Below are 18,839 nucleotides of genomic sequence, written 5' to 3'. Positions count from 1 at the left end.
GTTGCCTCCTTGGTAGGGAGAGTTGTTTTTCTGATCTCTTCCATGGTAGGGCAGGTGCTCAGGGGAATGATGACATGACAGAAATCACAGGCTGCTTGTAAAAGCACACCATCTCTTTCCCTCCCCTTTATCTTTTCCTTGCCCCTCTCAGCTTCAACGTTTATCCTGCCAGCTGAAGTCAGAAGGGGATTCTATTTGGGTTTCAAGCTGGATTTGACCATGCGGTGTTTCAGGAGGGATATGTCTTCATTATTTTTACTCTTACCATGAATGAGTCTGTACTGGATGTTTTCAAGCACAATTGACCTTCAGTGAGATACGGATCTTGAGAGTGAGCTGACAAAGAGTAATTGGGAGAAGATACTGTGCTATCGGAAATACGCTTTCTCTGTAGCCTGCAGCTTTTAAGATCCCTATTGCTAAAATTTTAAGGGGATGGCTGTAACTGTGTAATAGGCCTGATGGATGAAGAAAATCTGCCCTCTAGCACGGTGAAGGAGCCATGTCTTTACTTTCTCCTTCTCAGGGGACAGAATAGATTTACTTATTGATGGACAGGTACTGGGCTATGTTGAGTGATTTCTGTGCGGGGTGTTCCATGCAGTACAATTCTGGTATGCTCAGGTTGTTTGTTTTTTTTTCCTGCTAACGAGTGTGTTATTGCTGCCTTTAGCAGACCAACAGGAGCTGCTGCTCCCAAGACACTGTGCCAGGGTTTGAAACTGGGAATAGCAAGGTGGATATTAGACAGTGGTCTGCTCTAAAGAGTTCAAAAGATATTGTAATTACACCTCACTCTCCTCTGTATCTTCTAAGTCCTTTAATACAACAAGTCACTTTTCAGCTAGGAAAGGATCTGTATAATTAACCTTCTTGTGCACGTGGTTAACTGTGGGGAAAGTTAAGTGATTTGCCCAGAATCACAGGGAACTGAATTGCAGGGTGGGGGGGGAAGGGGGATGAAAGGGGGAGAAGCCATTTCTAGCTCTGCCCTATGATCAAGCCTGGGCAGCTGCTCCTCTTCCGAGTTATACCACAGGCTGGTTGTATAACCTGGGTTTATTTCCTTAGCATTGTGGAATGATGAAGGCCTTTTAGGGCTGTCTCAGTGGGATGGGAATCTGAACTGGCCAACCACTGAGAAACTGGAGTTCTAACCAGGTGTTGGCTGGGGCATTGGCTTGGAAGAAACTGCAGTTGCACTTAGGAGGAGCTCTTTTCCACGGAGAGCCTTTATAAAGCAAAAACCTCCAAGCCAGTGGAGCTCTGGTAGTATAGTGCTTAAAATGCACTTCTTGACAAAGTAAGTACAGATTACATTTATGTAGGGCATAATTGTACAGCGTAGTAACTCTGAGTCAGACACTGTTTTCATTAAAATGAATAAATAAAAATCATGGCATGTTGCATTATAACAGAAGTCTTGAAAACACGAAATTGAACCTTCCTCATTGTGAAGATATCCATCCATTATTGATTCCCTTGTTTTTTGTTTTGTTTTTGTTTTTAAATTAGCAGCAGCAGCAGACAGTTGTTGTCTCTTGAAAGCAGTCCACTCTTAATCTGATGGTGTAACAGGACTGTAATCCTCCAGTGCTCCAGAACAGGCTGATGCACTTCTGGTTATTAGCAAGCCCTGTCCCCATGGGTAAAGTTAGACCAGCCGTCACATAACTGTCAGGCATGCAAACGGGCACTTGTCTTATGATGGCTCATCTTGAGGTTAGATTTAGATTAATTTTTGCTTGTGTGTGTTCATACTTGGTGGCTATCTATTTCCAGACGTAGCTGGTGCAACAGTGCCTGGTTTGTGTGGAGCAGTGGCAGCTGGCAGAGCGGAGCTGCTGGGCCCTGGGTGTGCTTGCTTCTGATGGGAATGGGCCCTCCTACACTGTGATGCTCCACTCTTCTCTTGCCTTTTGTTTCAGTAGATCAGGGCAAGAGACAAAAAGTGGAGCTCTCTTGAGCTCTCTCTGTTTTCTCTTAGCACCAGAGCATTACTTGCGGTAAATTATTCACACCTCCATAACGTGATCTCCCTCTTTCCTTATGCCTTATCTGTGCTTGTGATTTGCCCCAGTTACAGCCATCAGTTCCTGTTCAGCAGAACCACAGCACAGGAGGACAGAAACATAATTTTCTTTGTACAGAATTACACCAATTTCATTTAATAGCACTGTACTAGTACTACCAGCACAGGGATGTGTATCCGCTCTCTCCTGCTTCTGTTTTATTGCTGGTGTCTTCTCCCACCTAAATGGGGTTTTGTGCTTCAGTCAATTGCTAATAGTTCACCAGGGCAGCGTGGCCTTGAGAACGGGCTCCAGCACTGCACCCAAGGGACTGGATTCTGATTCCTGACTTTGCCCTAGATTTCATGTGTGACAACGAGCAAATCATTCTTTCTCCCAAGCATCTGTTTCCTCAGCTGTAAAATGGGAAAATGACATAAGCTGATTATATAGCCCTTCGAGGTGGATAAGTGTGCTAGCTACTGTGGACAAAGGAAAAAGCAGTATTAAATAGAAGTTGGGTAATGTAGTGTTTCTGAAGTGTTCTTCTTAAGATATTTTCTAATCCTTTTAATTTTTTTAAGAGAAGCATGGGGGTATATTAGCATGGACCAGAGAGGAGGAGCTGCACTGGAGTTTTGCATGCCACTACCTCAGCACACAAACCGTGCTCTTGGTACTTCACGGTGAAGCTTTAGTGGAGGGATGTAGGGAGGAAGTTTGCCCATGCTATGCATGGAGCTGGATTTGGCTGTGACCAGCTGTGCTGGTAGCTGGTATTTTTTGTGACTTCTGTCTTTTCACAAGATTTCAGCTTAAATTTGCTTTTCAGGAGTAATTTTATGGCAGTTGGAGTTCTGAAGAAAAACTCACGTGCTACTGAAGGAGCAATCTGGATGGAAATCCTTGGTTTTTGCAGACACTCTGCACACTTGCCGTGAAGTATCAAGTGGCCAATTCATTTCCCAGGCTTTAATGCACAGAGGTGCACCTGCCCTTAGGGAGCTTTTATTTTAAATTGCAAAGCCAAGCAAGTAGGGTAGCAGCCCTCGGACAGATGCGCCATCACTACCTGCTACATCTTTGCTCCCTAGCTGACAAGTAACACCTATTTATGTGAGATGATACAAGAAACAAGGTTTCTGTGATAAGGATGGATGTGCCAGCTTGGAACTGGGCTTCAGCATTTGTTTTGAGTCTTGCTGTTAAACAACCAACTGCTGAGCTTTTTCTTTAATTTTCGTTTAATCATTCCTTAAGCATGATTCACATACTCCTAATCCAAAATCACTGCAACACAAAACATGAAGGTGCTCAGGGTTTTGACCTGCTGAAAATATGTAAGCAAAGCTGTGAAAGAAACTTCTCATTAATTGTTCACTTGTTTTTCTGTATGACTTCCACTTCCTTTGCAGTGTTTTTGTCTACGACTTGATCTCATACCTATTGCAGTTGCTATTAAAATCTGCACTGACCTAACTGGGTGTTGTCATTTTTAACTGTATTTTCCACAGAAAACCAAACTGCTGCTGGTCTGCACTCAGTGCTGTTCACTTAGCAAAGGCAGTTGTGTCTAACAAACTAGGAAAGAGCAGTGCATTGGAGAATCTTGGCCACTAGGTTCCTCCTTTGGTTTCATGGCTCGATTGCATACAGTTGGGTAACAGTGGGGATTTTTAGGGGAAACAGTGTGAAACTAAGACTAACAGTTCTTTAGACTTAGAAACTTGGATTTAAATTTTCCCAAAAAGTACCTAGAATGTATCAGGGGCTGCAATCAGAAAAGCAGTACCACGGGACTCTCTGTCCTTGCATTTCTCAGTGTGTTTAGGCTACTTGTCTGTGAAATAAGCACAACTGTAATCTTCTGTCTCTGAAGAGCAATGAGTATTTGTGCAGTCACAAGTTGTAGTTCTTGTTTTACCAGTGGTTGCTTGCAAAGAGAGAGTACTGAGAAGTTGGTTTTGTGCTGTGCAGAGTAGCTTTAAAAGAGATGTTGTAGTGCATTTTAACACGCTTTTTCCCATCGCTTTTCCTTTCCTCTTTATTTGCTAACTTTTATTTTAAAGCTGTAAGGTTACTGAATCTGATCTCTTTTGGATTGCCAGAAAAACTAATTGTATGTGAACTGTGCATCTTCTTAATTGAAGTCACAGAAGATTGAAGTGCTAAAGAAAGCATATTTTTTCCCCAAATGTTTCCCAGTCATTTAAACTGAGCAGATGTTAACCAAAAAGGCCAGCATTAAAAAAATGAAACAAATGAAAAAACAACCCACAAAAAACAGGCTGAATAAAGCTCATTCTTATCACATACTGACTAGGCATATCCAGTGTCCTTTTAAATAGGCAGCTCCTAGTCCCAGTCATAGAAGTGTTAAACTATAAATTATATCGGGTAAAGATTCAGCATTCCTTTTCTAACTTTCAGATGCAAAGAGAAAACGCAGCATAGACAGCTATTCATCGGATTCGTGGTTAGACATGGATGAAGAATCTTGTGATGCTCATATCCGGGAGGAAAAGGATGACAGCTTGGATAAGAACTCCAAATCCCTGGTGGATGGCTCCTCCTCACCCAACAGCACACATTCAGAAGGAAAGGAGGGTGCAGGGAGAAAACAAAAAGCCACAGTAATGAGGTACCTAAAAAGAACTTTGTCTAATGAGTCAGATGACAGTGTAAAATCAACGACCCCCACGGATTATCCCAAAACACCAACGGGGTCTCCAGCTACAGAAGTTTCAACCAAATGGACTCACCTCACAGAATTTGAACTGAAGGGTTTAAAAGCCCTGGTGGAAAAGCTTGAATCTCTCCCAGAGAACAAGAAGTGTGTTCCAGAAGGCATTGAGGATCCACAGGCTCTCCTGGAGGACATGAAGGTGAGAGTGATAGCTTTTTGATCTGTACAGACTGTGTTCTGTGGGCCCAGGAGACAGGAGGAGGTCAGGAGGCAAAGTTCTGCAGTAGAGAGGTAGAAGTTTCTGCGTGGTGACCTCCTCCTGTCAGCCTGCTATGCCATGGAGAGGGAAGTTATGCCTCTGACACAAGCCATCTTTGCACTGGGGAGGCAGCTGGTTGCAGCCTGATTTGATTGATGCAGTGCAGCCATTTCTGACTGTTGCAGCTGTGCTCAGGGACTAAAAGTTTACATCCTTTTGCAGTTTAGCACTTATGTCCTACATGTAAATATTATACCTCAAGCGATCTGTTTATACTTACAGTCTTAATCTTCCCTTTTGGGTCTCTTTCCTGGAGTGTGTATAACTGACACATACAATGCATACACGTGTGATTTTAATGTAGAAGATTGCCTAATGTTTCCTCTTGCATTTTTTATTCCTTTTTTTTTTTTTTTTCCCTTACCTATTTCATTTTCTTTTCCTCCATTGCCCTCTATAGGTTGATAATTATTCTCCACTGGTACAGTGTACTGGTACAGTGTGGAGAAGGTATGAGGAGTGAATGCCCACTAGTGACAGATCTGCTCTTCAGATTTTTAGTGTACAGGAAGTGATAGATACCTCGTTGGACACGGGGATAGGTTTCACCCGAAAGCCTGCATAGCTGCTTCTATCTCTGATCTGCAGCATTCCTTTGAATGAACTGGTTAGCTTTTCTGTACCTTGTTTTCACATCATGTGAAATAAGTGTATTGATACATTTTTAAAGTTGAGACCAATGTACTCTTGTCATTTTGCTTGGACTTAATTAAATAAGACTAAGATCTTTCTCTAGTACAGATAGGTTCAGTAACATGAAAGTTGGGCCTGATTTGAAACTATTAGTATTAATCTGTGCTCTTGTTTGGATTACTGGGTTTTTGGTGCTTCTGTGTGCCATGTGACTCTGCAGCTACATATTTTCTGTACATGAGAACTGTGTAAGCCACAGTCTGAGGGGGAGGTAGGCATTTGTATTGTAGAAGGGGAGCCTGTACTTTTTTAGTGCAAGTAGTGTAACAGCTGCTTAGGAAAGGCTTCACAGCCAGGTAAAGAAGGCTGTGCATACGCTGTGTGCAGCAGAACTGTATTCCACAATCTTGGAGCCTGGAAGTGTGTTACAAAGTTGTCATCTGAGTAACAAGAGCTCAAAGAATCCCTTCTTGCAACATCAGCCACTTTGTGTATGTAAGTGGATGCAGGTGCCCAGTGCCATGGCAGTGGATTCACGGGTTTACTTTGTGACCAGTTGTGTCCTGTTTAGAAATCTAAATGAAACTTCAAGAGTAAGAGATGGGTTTGTACTGAAGGAGAAGGAATGGTAGCATCTTTTTTTTTCTCCAAGTTTTAAGTACGGACCAAGTTCCACTTAAAAATAAACTGCCCCTTCTTGAGACCCCAGAAAGAAGTACGCCACATGATACGTAGTGCAGATGTTCAAGATGCAATTGTGCATGCTCTGTTGATGACATAGTGCTCTACACTGCAAGACATCTTACTAGAACATGGCAAGACACCATGTGTGAATCTGGTTTTAAATGCTGTGTAGGAGCAGTGCTTTCTTAGCCTTCTCCAGAGCAGTGGGTTCACCGGTTACAGAGATGGAGTGGACACTTAAGAAAAAGATCCTTGTCATGCTCTTTCAGTGCTTCTGTGCTTTAATTGGTATGAAGTGGGCATCTGCCAGTTCATTTTGTGCCTCTTGGCAGAGTTGTGATCTTGATGTTCCATCTCCTTTGATAATTGCACAGAAAATTGCCTGCATCTAAACTCCTCTCTGTGCCAGCACACACTGTAACCATCAGGATGTGGCCCAGCATCTGGATCTTTATGGTTCCCTGCTGGTTAAAGAGCCCAAGACCACATCTAAACATCATGCACGCTGCAGAATGGTGTTTTCTGGAATCACCCCTGTATGTTGGTGTGCTGGGATGGATTAGTCAGAGCAAGTTGGCTTAAAAGGTTGACTGATGAGCGTTCTCTTGAATAGTTGAACTGTTGAAGAACTTTCTTTTTCTTACCTATCTTTTTGCAGAGCTGTCCCACATACATGGCAGCTCTCAGTTTTCAGAGAATGAGCATTAACACAACGTAGTAAATCTTGTCTCCTTGTAATCCACGTGGTACAAGAACTGCATGGTTTGTTTTATTAGGTTTGTTGGCTTTTAAGACAACAAAACCAAGCATATCAGTACATGCTTTTACCTTCAAGGAGTAAAGCTGACCGATGGAGGAGTTGCCTGGTTGACTCATTTCAGCTCCTTGAGCATCTCTCTAACATAACAGTCCTTGCAGAGTTCCTGTGACGCTTGCTGTGCAGAATGCAGCTGTTGTTGGTTTCGTTCTGTCCTTGCTGTTGAGGAACATTGTGCTGTTCAGACCCTCGGCTGAGCACAGTGATAGCGATGTTCCCGTGGGGATCTCGGTGGTGCTCATCACTGCAGCAGTCATCTGCTTCACAAGTGGTGATGGATGAGCTGTTAGCCATGGTTCACAGGTAGAGAACTGAACTGCAAAAAGATTAAGATAAGTGACCATAATTTTGGATACTGTTCTTACATGTATCTGATGTGATTTTCAGAATAGTTAGTGTTATTCAAGAGTGATACTTGCAAAAAATAGTTTTAATGGTGTTGAAACTGTAATTGCTGAACGTTTCTATAGGACAGAAGTTCTGATGCTCAGCTCCCTGTTCCCAAGCCAGGTATGACGGAGGGGTGGCACATAATTCTGGACTGCCTGTGGAGTGTTGATTTAAAAGGCTTTCTATGTGTCATATAGAGACTTAATGGCAGAAGAAGAAATACAGTCCATTTTTCCAGAATGATGTTTATATCCTTGACCACAAAATCGTATTTCCTTTTTTTTTTTTTTGCTACCAGCTTTCTAACTTGAACAGAAAATAATATGGGGATTTTGCTGATAGCAATGGCAATAGAGTGAGCAGAAGCCTGGCACCTGTACCGCAGCTCTGATGAATCCCCAGAGCACCAGTCATTGGTGCAGCTGAATGGAGGCAGAGATCCTGCAGAAAGAGCTTTGCAGATCATTTGTGCCATGACTGTATTCAGCTGTATTCACAAGGTTTGTTTCGTGGGCAACCTGAATTTCGTGCACATGATGGATTAATAATGCAGCCTATAAAAAGCAGTCCTTTAGTACTCCGCTTGAGAGTTATTTTTAACCAATGCATAGCAAGAGCACGCTCTGACAGAATGTCTGAAAGTTCTTGCTCTGCTTGGAAAGTCTTCAGTTCTTGAAAAAAATAAAACCGTGTTTATTGTAGTAGTTTTATTTCTTAATGAAATACGCTCAGGAACTTTTTCTCTGACATCAAAGTCTTTGTGCCTCGGATAGCTATTCAGTGTTTTCAGAAGACAGGACAAGGACAGTTAACTGGAGAAAGAAAACCATTTTATTCAGTAATGCAAAGTTTCACAGAATCAGGATAACTTGCAGAGAATTCATGGTTTCCTGTCTGAAGCAAGGATGCAGTATGTGTGAGTGGATTACTGCCCTGCGTGGTAAATACAACTACAGCTACATGTAGCTATTTAATGTCAAGTAGGTGAGACTCTCTGAAGTGAAGTAATTTGTTTTCCTTATGAGAAGGGAGAGTGAAAACTAATCTAAGCCTGTGTAAATTCCTTGCATGTTCTCTAAGCTCCTAACTAACTGTGACTATCTAGGGGGGACACAGCAATCCAGAAGTGTCCAGCTGATGCCTCTGCAGATTGAGATCCCATTTATCACCGTGATCGATGGAGTGCAGCAACGCAAGGGAGGCTTATTTGCAGAGCACAGCATGGGCCTCACTTGGGGAGCAGGTCGGTTCTTCCTTCATCTCAAACAAGGAATTAAATAGTTGTCAACTGCAGCTCTGCTGTATGGGAATTGTATCCCATGAGCCTGGTGTTCACCACTAAAGGAGCTTCTCAGCAGCCTCCAAGCAGCGATTACTGACAGCAGCGTTCACTCCCTGGCAGATGGCATCTGAACAATCAGCAGAGGAGATGCAATATTGTCTGTATCCAAATGTCTGCTGCTGGGCTCTGTGTGAGAGAGAGTATGTGCAGCAAATGTGAGGGTGCTCCGCTGACCCACACTGCACAGAGAACAGAAGGCAGTGTAGCTGCTGGCAGGGTGAGCACCAGCAGGCACTGCAGCCATTGCTGTCACATCCCTGCTGTTGGTGTTACCTGTTAGAGGCACACACAACCCGCAGTTACACCTTGTGTTCCATGTATGCATGCCCTAAGGCTCAGGTATGAAAGGGCCTGCTCCTTGTGTTTCAACTTAAAAATGAAGTAGCAGCTGAAGTGTTACACACATTCTTACAGTGAACAGATGAGGTAGAAGAAAAACAAAAAAGCTGAGGAATAAATATTTCTAAGATGGTGACCCTGAGGATCGGAAGAGTTTCATTGTGCGGCTTCTCCACTTCATATTTAGCTGCCAAATGGCATGGCAGCCTGCTAAAGATGCCGTCAGGGTGGACTTAGGCATGAAGAAGAGAACAGAGAGGTAACCACCTTACTCCTTGCTGCTGTTTGCACCCCACATCACAGACAGGTAAACCTGTGCAGTCTGCAGCCCACATTAAACGCTGCCAGCGCTGCTTGTCTGCATGCAGTCTCTGTTTTCAGCACACAGCATTTCCTGCATTGCTAGAAGAATGGTAATTCCCTTGCTGCTGCTGGGGAAGAGGACTGTGAGATCGGCCTCCTAAAATGCCACAGACCTTCCCCACTTCAAAGCAAAAATGCTGCTCTTCTTTCAAAGGTACTGTGGAAGTCCATTAGGGCAGAAGAAACTCAGTTTGCAGAACGGAGTTTGTCAAATATCCGCAACTCCTTGGCAGCAGCAGCAGATTCTTGTGCAAGACAGATGATATCTACTGAAATATGCTCTTACTTTTTCGTGCCAAGAAATCTTACCCTGTTCTTATTCTTATAGCAGAAGAAAAAACCTCTCCCTTTACAGAATGCATTTCGGGGGAGTCATTCCTGGCTGTGCTTGTGAAATTAATGGCTAAGCTGAATTCTTACATACTTAATTTCTTTCCTTCATACCTGCTGTTGTCACCACAGCCTTCAAGTGCAATGAATCAGGTGGCCTTGTGCTGCACGAGCATCAAGTTGTTTGGCTAACTGGAGCCTCATGCCTTTCTTTATCTCTGGTTTTTATTTTTTTTTCCCCTTCTTCAGCAGGTGAACAGAAGGCTGCCTCCATCCATCTCACCACGTGCTGACATTTGACACTTGTCCGTGCAGCTGTGGCTTGGTTATTGGTTCTGCTGCTGAGACATCTATTGTTTTCAGCTGGCTGATATGATAAACTGCCACAGTTTTAAGTTTCTCCTTGGATAATATTTTCACGTGATACATACGATAACAAGAAACCCGCAGTATCCTGCCAAGTTCCTGGAACGTACTCTGCTTTCTATTGATCTCAGAGTTTCTCACAGTCCTCAGTGGAAATGTTAAGGTTTGCTATCCTGCAGATTTCCAAATTTAAGCGTATCAAAGTGAAGAGCTGCCTTCTTGCTCTGAAGAATTTTGGTGTTGCTATAACACAAGGCCTCTCTGTTTTTACGCCTGAAGAGTAACTTTGAGAATGTTGTCATGGGTAATGCTGTGATTGCTGTTCCAGTGTGAAAAGGACATGAGAAAAGAGGTGTTCACTTAGCCTTGCTCAACTCCATCAGGAGTTCATTTACTGTAACTAATGTGCGTGTGAAAGTTGAGAGATCTTCCACTTTGAAGACTGTTGTGTTGGCTGTGTGCTGTAGGCTGTGCCAAGCATTGTGTTGCCTTTTGGTATCACTTATTTTGGTAATAGGACTGCTTTGGGGCTAGTCAACATCTAAAGCAGCCTTACTGGGATAATGGACCAGCACTGTGCTGGTTCTGCGGCCTCTGATAGGGAAGCATCTCCAATTTAAGGCCAGGTGGGTAATTGAGCAGAATCCAGCAGATTGTTGTAGCTCCAGGGAGGGAAAGCCCATGGCTACTCATGCAGAGCCTCGCTGAGATGCTCATTGGGCTACATTTAGGTGGATAATTACAGAGGAATTCCAAGTGTGTTTCGCGTTAAAAACAATTACTGTACTTTAGGATCTCTTAGTGTAGTGTGTGGAATTTCCAGTTATTAAAGCTCTGCACTGGGGACTGAGAGTGCCCAATGCCTGTTGGTGCCTAATTAAGCTTTTTTTTTTTTTCAAGAAATCATTGTAATTCGGAGCAACATCATTGACTTTCCTTGTCTGTGTGACCTCCTCAATTATAGTAGGAGGTAATTTCCAACCTGCAGCCCTTGTTTGTGCTCTTGGACCAGTTTTTTTTTCCTTAAGTTTTTTTTCCTTAACCCAGTAGTACCTACTTGGGTCTTAGTTTTCGGCAGCTCAGCAGAATCCTCCTTTGGACTTGTCTTTTGTTTTCAGTTGTTGTCTCTTCCAGCAGCCTGCACTCCACATGAAGAGCTTTGTGGCTAGGTTAGTAAGCACAGAGGGAGTCGCAGGGAGCGCAGACTGTTCCTGACTGCACCATTGAGTACACTTAAAAGGAGTTCTTCTTCCCCACCCCTGCATTGAGTTGTATGGGAATGGCGGTGAGTCACAGCAGCAGGAGCTGTGTGAGCCAGCACAGCCCACTCCTGAGATTTTTAGGATGCATGAGGTTTCATCAACGCAGAGGATTTGGAGGGGGCGGGAGGGAGGGAAGACCAATCTTTTCCCTTCACACTGTACTACCCCAAGTCAGATAATTTAGTGAATGTGCAGGAAGCTGAATGTCTGACTTGATCACACAAAGGGAGTTGGGTTGCACCAACTCTGACCTGCACTTCCCTGTGGAAGGAAAGGCAGTAGAAATGACAGTGCTCTTGAATTGCCACCCATAAGGGCTGCGATGTGTGGTTCTGTGTCTTGACTTAGCTTGAGTATTCGAGCATTTGAGGATTCCTCTAAGCTACCCAGCCAATGCCCCGTGACTGCAGGACTAATGGTGGTAGAGTCCAGATCTTCCTGGGTCTTCTGAAGAATCGATTAGGGAAAGGTGCCGGTTGTGGTGGTTGCTTGGGTTTCAGCAAACCAGTGTGTATGTGCAGGGAAAGGTAATGTTGGTACTAGACTGGTACCGGTGGAAAACACTAGTCTTTTGGAGACACCCATTTTAAAGAAATCTGTAACATTTGAGGCTATTTGTGAGTGATTTTGCTGTCCGTTTTGCAAGGAAATGCATCTTTTGCATCTTAAAGACGTGCAAGAGTTTCACTGTGACTTGAAGTTTTGAAGGAAAATGAACTTAGAGATGTAACAGATCAGTGGAGCGCACATCACTCTTCTTCGTGAGGGTGGGGTATTACATTCATTAAGTCTCTGTGCTCCTGAGTCGGAAGAGTATTCCTCTGGTTAATAAAGACCTTTTCGTTCACAACAGAACATTCTGAAAGAACATGCTGATGATGACCAAAATCTTGCGATTTCGGGTGTCCCTGTGGTCAGCTGGCCCAAGAAGACCCCAAAGGTAATGAGACACAATTACCTACTAATCATTGCTGTGCCAGGTCTTGGTGGTTTTTCAAGCTGTATTCTGGCAAAGTGTTTCATACGATACTTAGGCAGCAGCTAGCACTTCCAACATGGAAGGTTATTTTCAATAATTTTAGAACTGCATGTTGAAGCAGAACAAAGAGGTACCTCAGGAGGGAGAAATGGGCAGTTTCCATTTTAAAAAGAACTGGTTTGGGCCTCACTTATCCGCATTAAACTTGGATATGACTTGGTCGTTCACTAATGGCAGCTACATCTGGAAATGTTGATGCAGCATTTTGTGTAAGTTTAAATGCCATGTAAATCCTGCAGACTGGTCACTTAGTAAGTACTTGGGTCTGGATGAGAGGGTGTTTCTTCTCTTACATTGTGAGATCTCCTATACTTTCTGTACACCTTTCACTAACTTCAGAAGGTTGTTTTCTGTCCCCGTACCTTCGTTTTTCCTCCTTTATATGGGAGTAGTTTTTTTCACAGAACTGCGAGGCTTGCTTCGTTAATGCCTACGAAGAATTTGAAATAATTAAGAATAAAGTCAGAAGGGTGATTGTTATTTATAACAGTGGTATGTTTGCCACACTCCAGTTATTCAGCATGCTGTAAAAGCAGCTTTGCTTATTTAGAAGATGTCTCATTGCTTCTATTTATACTGTCATTTTTCACTGAATTAGTTTTATAATACATAGTTTCTCTAGAAATGCTGAAAGGGTCAATCAACTTAAATCAGACTTCTATGTGAAAATCTGTTGTTACTATGATTGTATACAACTTTCAAATCATTAGCTGAGCAAATTACTTTCCCCGTTCTCTCTTTGCTGGTGTACTTGCTGTGGCTTTACATTCAGTCACTTGTAGCTGAGAGTTTGCTGTTTTCAGATGGGAAGTGGGAAACCATAAACTTCAGCAGCTGCCAGGGAAGAGTGGAGCAAAGTGAGCAGGAGTTGTGCTTCTGGTTTATTTCTGTCTTCTAGCTGGGTGCATTTCAGATCAGTTATATCTTGCTAAATACGTATTTCTCTTTTACATTATAGATCCATAGGAATATGCATTGTGTTTAAAACATTGATGTCACTGAAAATACCAACTTATTCGAACAACAGTTTGTTTAAGAACCATGAGAGGAGTAGGTGTCAGATTTGTCACTCTGCTCTGACAGCTGCTGCTCATTCACTGGTCAGGTATCTCCAGACACAGAATAAAACAGAATCTCTGTGCCCAGAGGAGAACTGGTATGTGAAACTTGCAAAACAAAACTAAGAAACAGTTGGTTCTTGTGCCGTGTTTTTTGATCACCTGGTAGAAGCAAGGATCTTAATGTTTGGAGGTTTTTAGAAGCTTTGGTGTTTGTTCGTGTTCTTGTTCATTTTATTTTGGAATTGTCAATAGATGGCTCATTTCTTATATTTGGCAACATAACTGTAAAAGATTCTGAGTTTTTTGTGCAATTTTCATCTCATTCCTTTTTGCAAAATCCATCTTGCTGGCTGCAGGATTTTGGCTTTTTCACTTTCTGGTGCTTATTTTCCAGTAGCCTTTTTAAAAGCAGAATTTTTTACAGGCATCGTTCCCCATGCTACGTTACAATAACAGTTATATGCATCACAGAAATAAGAGGAAGACTTTCACAAAGTCAGGCTTTACCTTGAAGATGGCAAATGTAAACGTGTAACAGAAGTAGTTCTTTCACCACAGTCTTCATACTGACTTTAATTAATCAGTGAGTAATCGGACATCAACTTTTGTTATGCTGAGGCTGAAAGGCTTGCAGCAGATAGGGCTGAATGTTTTGCAGAAGAAGTTTGTTATTTCCTGGACTCTTCTAATGCCAGATATCTGTGTCACCTTCCATGTCCCAGCTGCCTCCCTCCTCTGGGAGGCCAGGAGGACGTGTCTTAGTGTTGTGTCTTTGAGCCCCAGATTAAAATACATTGAAAAGACAGTATAGGAGAAATCTGTATAAAAGCAGGGATGTAAGTGGTTAAGCTTCATTAGCTCTCCTTTGTCCCCTGTAACTCCTGATAATGAAACAGAAGATTTGACAGAGAAGAAAACCCTTAGGGAGGATGAACTCCCTTAAAATGGGATTTCAGCTGGTGGAGCAGGGCTGCAGGGCTGGAGGGCTCCATGAGCATTGAGCACGGGCAGGAAAGTAACACCTGGTGGTAGTTTTGCTTGCTGCAGTATTACTCTTCTAGCATACAGGAGAAATGCCAGATATTTCAGTGTCTTTCTGGAGGTGCTGGTACGTAAAGGAAGGGCAGATAGGGTGCAGCATGGTACTGACTTTGGTGGGGCTGGTGTGAAGACATTACAGTGGTACACCAGCTCCAGGGGGAGGAGGGTTGTCTGATTTAGTCCTTGAAGCAAAAGAAGCGAACTGAAATTCAGGAAGAGCAGGCAGTAAATGAAAAAACATGGCTCTTCCTTTCTCCCAGGAGAAGCCTCCAGAAGAAATTTAGAAAGACAAGAGCAGCAGATGGAGAAGGAAGAATAAAGCCGGCACTAAATGCCAAAACATTTCAAAGAAAATGGAAATGACTGTAAAGAAAGGAGGGGAAGAGACTACAGACAGCAAGAAAGGAGGATGAGGAGAGGAACAAGTATTGAAAAGAGGTGGAATGAGGAAAACATAGGGCAGAGGTAGAAAACTCTTGGAACAGTATAAGATCCTTGCAGAAGGAAGGGCCGGTGAATGGCTTAAGCTTGTGAATAACCCAAGATGTGAAAGGCCCTGCTTAGGTAGGTTGACTCTCTTTGGAAAGAATATATCCTTAGTAATCAGTGATTATAGAAGCAGCAAATAATATTTCCACTTAAAATTGAGTCACAGTTTCTTTTACGCACTGTTGGTGTGGTGTGCCAGCAGCATACACAGCTCTGCACTTCAGAACAGCAGTTTGAAGACTGAAATTTCAGGGTTTAGGAAGGAAACGTTTTCTCTCCCCTTTAATCTCAGTTCACAGTGGATAAGGCAATGGGCAAGACACTGAATTAAGTATGTGAGTCCCATCCATATGCCGTGGCCCCATTTCACGTTGCTTGTGTCTATCCTTTCTAAAGGCATTTGGGGCTGTCAGATTTACTGCAGCTCTCTCTAAAAAATTTATTCACTGAGAAAAGAAACAGAAGTAGCAATCAAAAATGTTTTTGCAAGGAGGTAAAATAAATAGGCAGCATTTGATGATCTTATATTTGGTGTACAAAATGAGAGGCAAAGGTCTGTGTTCTGCTCCCAGCTCTGCTGCAGCCTGGTGTCATACGAGGCGAATGACACCTCTCCTCTCCCTGAGCCTCCCCAGAATAGAGGATCCTGCTTCTCTTCCTGGGAGTGAAATTAATCTTTATAAAGATCTGTGAAACCTTCAGCAGAAAGCTTTGTAGTAAAACATCCGGATCATTATTATTTTATGGTAATAGGGAAGTAGCGTGCAATTCATAGACACCTCTTCTGGATCATACTTACTCATCTTTGTGGCTTTTTTGCAAGAACCCTTTTGGAAGTGAGAATTGGCCCTGGAAGAGAACGTTTTCAGAAGTCCATTTTCAGAAGAGGCCTGTCTGCTAATGACTCATTTAACAATATGTTTGATTTGCTGGGGATCCTAGAATATACACCATGATCCTAACTTAGTCCTCATCAGAGGATCAGGAATGTGAAACGTTACGTGTCCTGACGTCGGGCTGACAGTGTGTGTACCTGCTGGCTAGACAGCACATTTCCACTGGCAGGCGTGCAGCTGTGAATGTGTTCCCATTGCTTTGCTGGTTTGTGCAGCAGTAGTTTGTCCTTGCTTGGTGCTGAGCCCCGTCTGTGTTTTATTGTAATGACAGTCTGCTGTGCAAAAGGAAGAACTCTGTAGGATGCACTGCCTCAGGTTTTTGATTTCTTACCCTATGGGAGTGAGAACAAACTGTAAGAAATGAGCTCTTTCCCCAGCCCTGAGGCATGGACTTTAGGGTGGTGGGGGAGGAGAGCAGAGCCTGGCTTACACCAGAGTCACCACTGTGACACATCTGTGATCACTGATGTCGAGAGCTGCCATCAAACAAGGTCTTGAAGCCCCCTCTCAAGATTATCAGCCCTACAATACCAGATTTCTCCTTTAATCTGTGCAGGGATTAGGGCTGTTGTTATATGAAAGGACCTCAGAGTATGGCTGAAGCAGAAAATAATGTATTTTTTTCCAGCCATTTCCTACTTCTGGAAGGCAACAGTCAGCTGTAGTGGCACGTAATTGCACTCTGTGGAAGTGCCTTCTGTTTTTATTGTGATAAAGATCTTTAGCTGTCTATGAAGAGCAGCTGTAAAGAAGTAAAATGTGTTTGGCCTGACTCTGTTGCTCTGTGAAGAGTGAGAAATGCAGACTGAGCTGGATTCTCATCTCTTTTACCTGACACAAACCTGGAACCGCTGCATTTGTAGTGACAGCAAGCATCCAGGTATATATGGGTCTGGCTGGGAGCAGGAGATGAAGCTGTAACTTTCAGTGGCTGGTTAACGATACTGGAAAACATGGCTGGTTTTTTGACCCCTTGCTCATTCACTTTTTCCATGTAATTGTTACCTCTTGATTTTAAGAGAAGATACTTGAAAAGTATCAGAGGGCAATGGTAATATCCCTGCTTAAAATTAATGACTAAATGTCGCAAATTGAAATGTTAATTTTTTTTTGTAAACACCCTTTCCTGCATTTGGTTGCACTTTCTGGTAGCTGTGTATCCTGCAACAGTGACCCCACAGTTTCCTTTTGTTGTTTCAGATCTGTTCCTTCATATCAGAAATACACTCCGTGCCCCATTCATGATGGATTCTGAGGAATTGGAGTGAGATGTCCCATTTGCCCTCTGTGCTGTCAGTGTTTCTGTTACATCCCTGTTACTGCTTCTCGGTCTCTTTTTCTATACTCTCAAACTGGAAAGCAGTAAACTTTGGTCTTTTCCAGTACACAAGCCATGCCATGTTTGATCATCTCTATTGCTCTATTCTAGTTCCACTAGAGGTGGTTTTGAGATGAGGGTGGGTATGGGACTCCAGGACCGCAAATGGTATTCAAGATGCAGGGTTTAAGAGAGGAGGCAAGAAGAACATGCCGTGTTCAATGTGGCACAACAGAGTTGAAGGGAGAGATGATTGCTATGTGTAAGTACTTCAGGGAGTATAAATATCAGGGGAGGAGGAAAGTTATTTTATTTAGTGGGCAAAGTTGGCATCAGAACAAGTAAGTACAAACATACCATAAATAAATGTAGTCTGGAAGTGAAGTTTCTGATCATTGTTCATGGTCTGAAGTAAACAGCACACACAAAAAGTAGACAGCAGTGATGAGAATGGTGTTAGATTCTTAGACATTACTTGTATTTTAAATAAGGAAGGGCCATGATATTAGTCAGCCTCTCAGTCTTTCCATATCTGGAGCCCACAGAGGTCCCTAGGCATGTTTCTAGCAAGGAAACAACTTCTTTCTTCTTTTATTTTACATTAGTAATGCTTGGAAGGAAAGATCTGTCAGTTTCTAATGAGAGCTTCTTTAAGTATGGCTCCAGTTTTGTGAACATACACGTAACCTCATGCATTGGATCAAACACCAATGGTACTTAGTAAATGGTTTAAGAATCAGTGGATGCAGCAAATTTCAATGCAAGTAGCAATTAGAAAAAGAAGCATCAGTTCAAGAGATTTGATAAATTTCAACTTGAAAAAGATCTTAGCTGTGGTTTTTCAGATGTATTGAGCATTGTTTTACATCTCGTTTTTGTTACATTCAGAGAAAGAGGTGCTAGGTGGACAAAGAACATTCTTGAAAACCTTTGAATAAATGCTTCCAGTTTTTACTTGCTTGCTTACTAAGAATTCCTACCATAGCTCCTGCTAGGCCAGCTCCACCCAGAGCAGCGAGAGCGCAGAGGTGCTAGTTACAGCAATTAGTGCTTTAACCTGAGTGGTGTCTGAAGCAGATCTGAGCATGTAGAAATGGCACAACATCAAAACAGCATCAGTTCCAGGAGCCTGCCCGGGGGCTACCACCAGCAAGGCTACATTCCTAGTAGCAGTGGGAAGCCTGTGCCAAATTCCCCAGGATGGGCCAGCCTTGAATATCTGTTCAGGTACTTCCTGTGACAATAGGAACATCTTAAAAAGCAAATGCTGACAATGGGAAACAAGCATTTGAAAACTAAAGTGGAAATTCAGGCTTGTGTAGGAAAGTAACAGAGAGAGGGAATTAAAAAAGGCAGAAAGACACCAGAAGAATTCTGTGTAGTTTGTTGGACTTTGTATTTTTTTTCTGGTTGTGATTCACACTGAGTTGTACTTCAGTTGTTCAAATGCCA

At 42.8% G+C, this 18,839-nt stretch overlaps 1 protein-coding gene across 16 annotated transcripts in view; it reads left to right on the top strand.

Moving 5' to 3' along the window:
* KDM2B (lysine demethylase 2B) overlaps positions 1-18,839 on the top strand; it is a 104,869-nt gene that overhangs the window by 55,911 nt on the left and 30,119 nt on the right. For 14 of the 16 annotated variants that reach the window (XM_046901254.1, XM_025155631.3, XM_040648400.2 and 11 more), the window contains 2 exons: positions 4,443-4,897; positions 12,397-12,483. In XM_046901254.1, coding sequence (XP_046757210.1) covers positions 4,443-4,897; positions 12,397-12,483 — 542 coding nt within the window. The remainder of the gene's footprint in view (positions 1-4,442; positions 4,898-12,396; positions 12,484-18,839) is intronic. The other 2 variants (XM_004945557.5, XM_040648402.2) reach the window with 1 other exon arrangement.

This window comes from Gallus gallus, chromosome 15 (genome assembly GCF_016699485.2).
Source record: "Gallus gallus isolate bGalGal1 chromosome 15, bGalGal1.mat.broiler.GRCg7b, whole genome shotgun sequence".
Taxonomy (NCBI): domain Eukaryota; kingdom Metazoa; phylum Chordata; class Aves; order Galliformes; family Phasianidae; genus Gallus; species Gallus gallus.
Note: the sequence above shows the minus strand (reverse complement) of the source record. Positions and strands in the feature narration are given on the sequence as shown.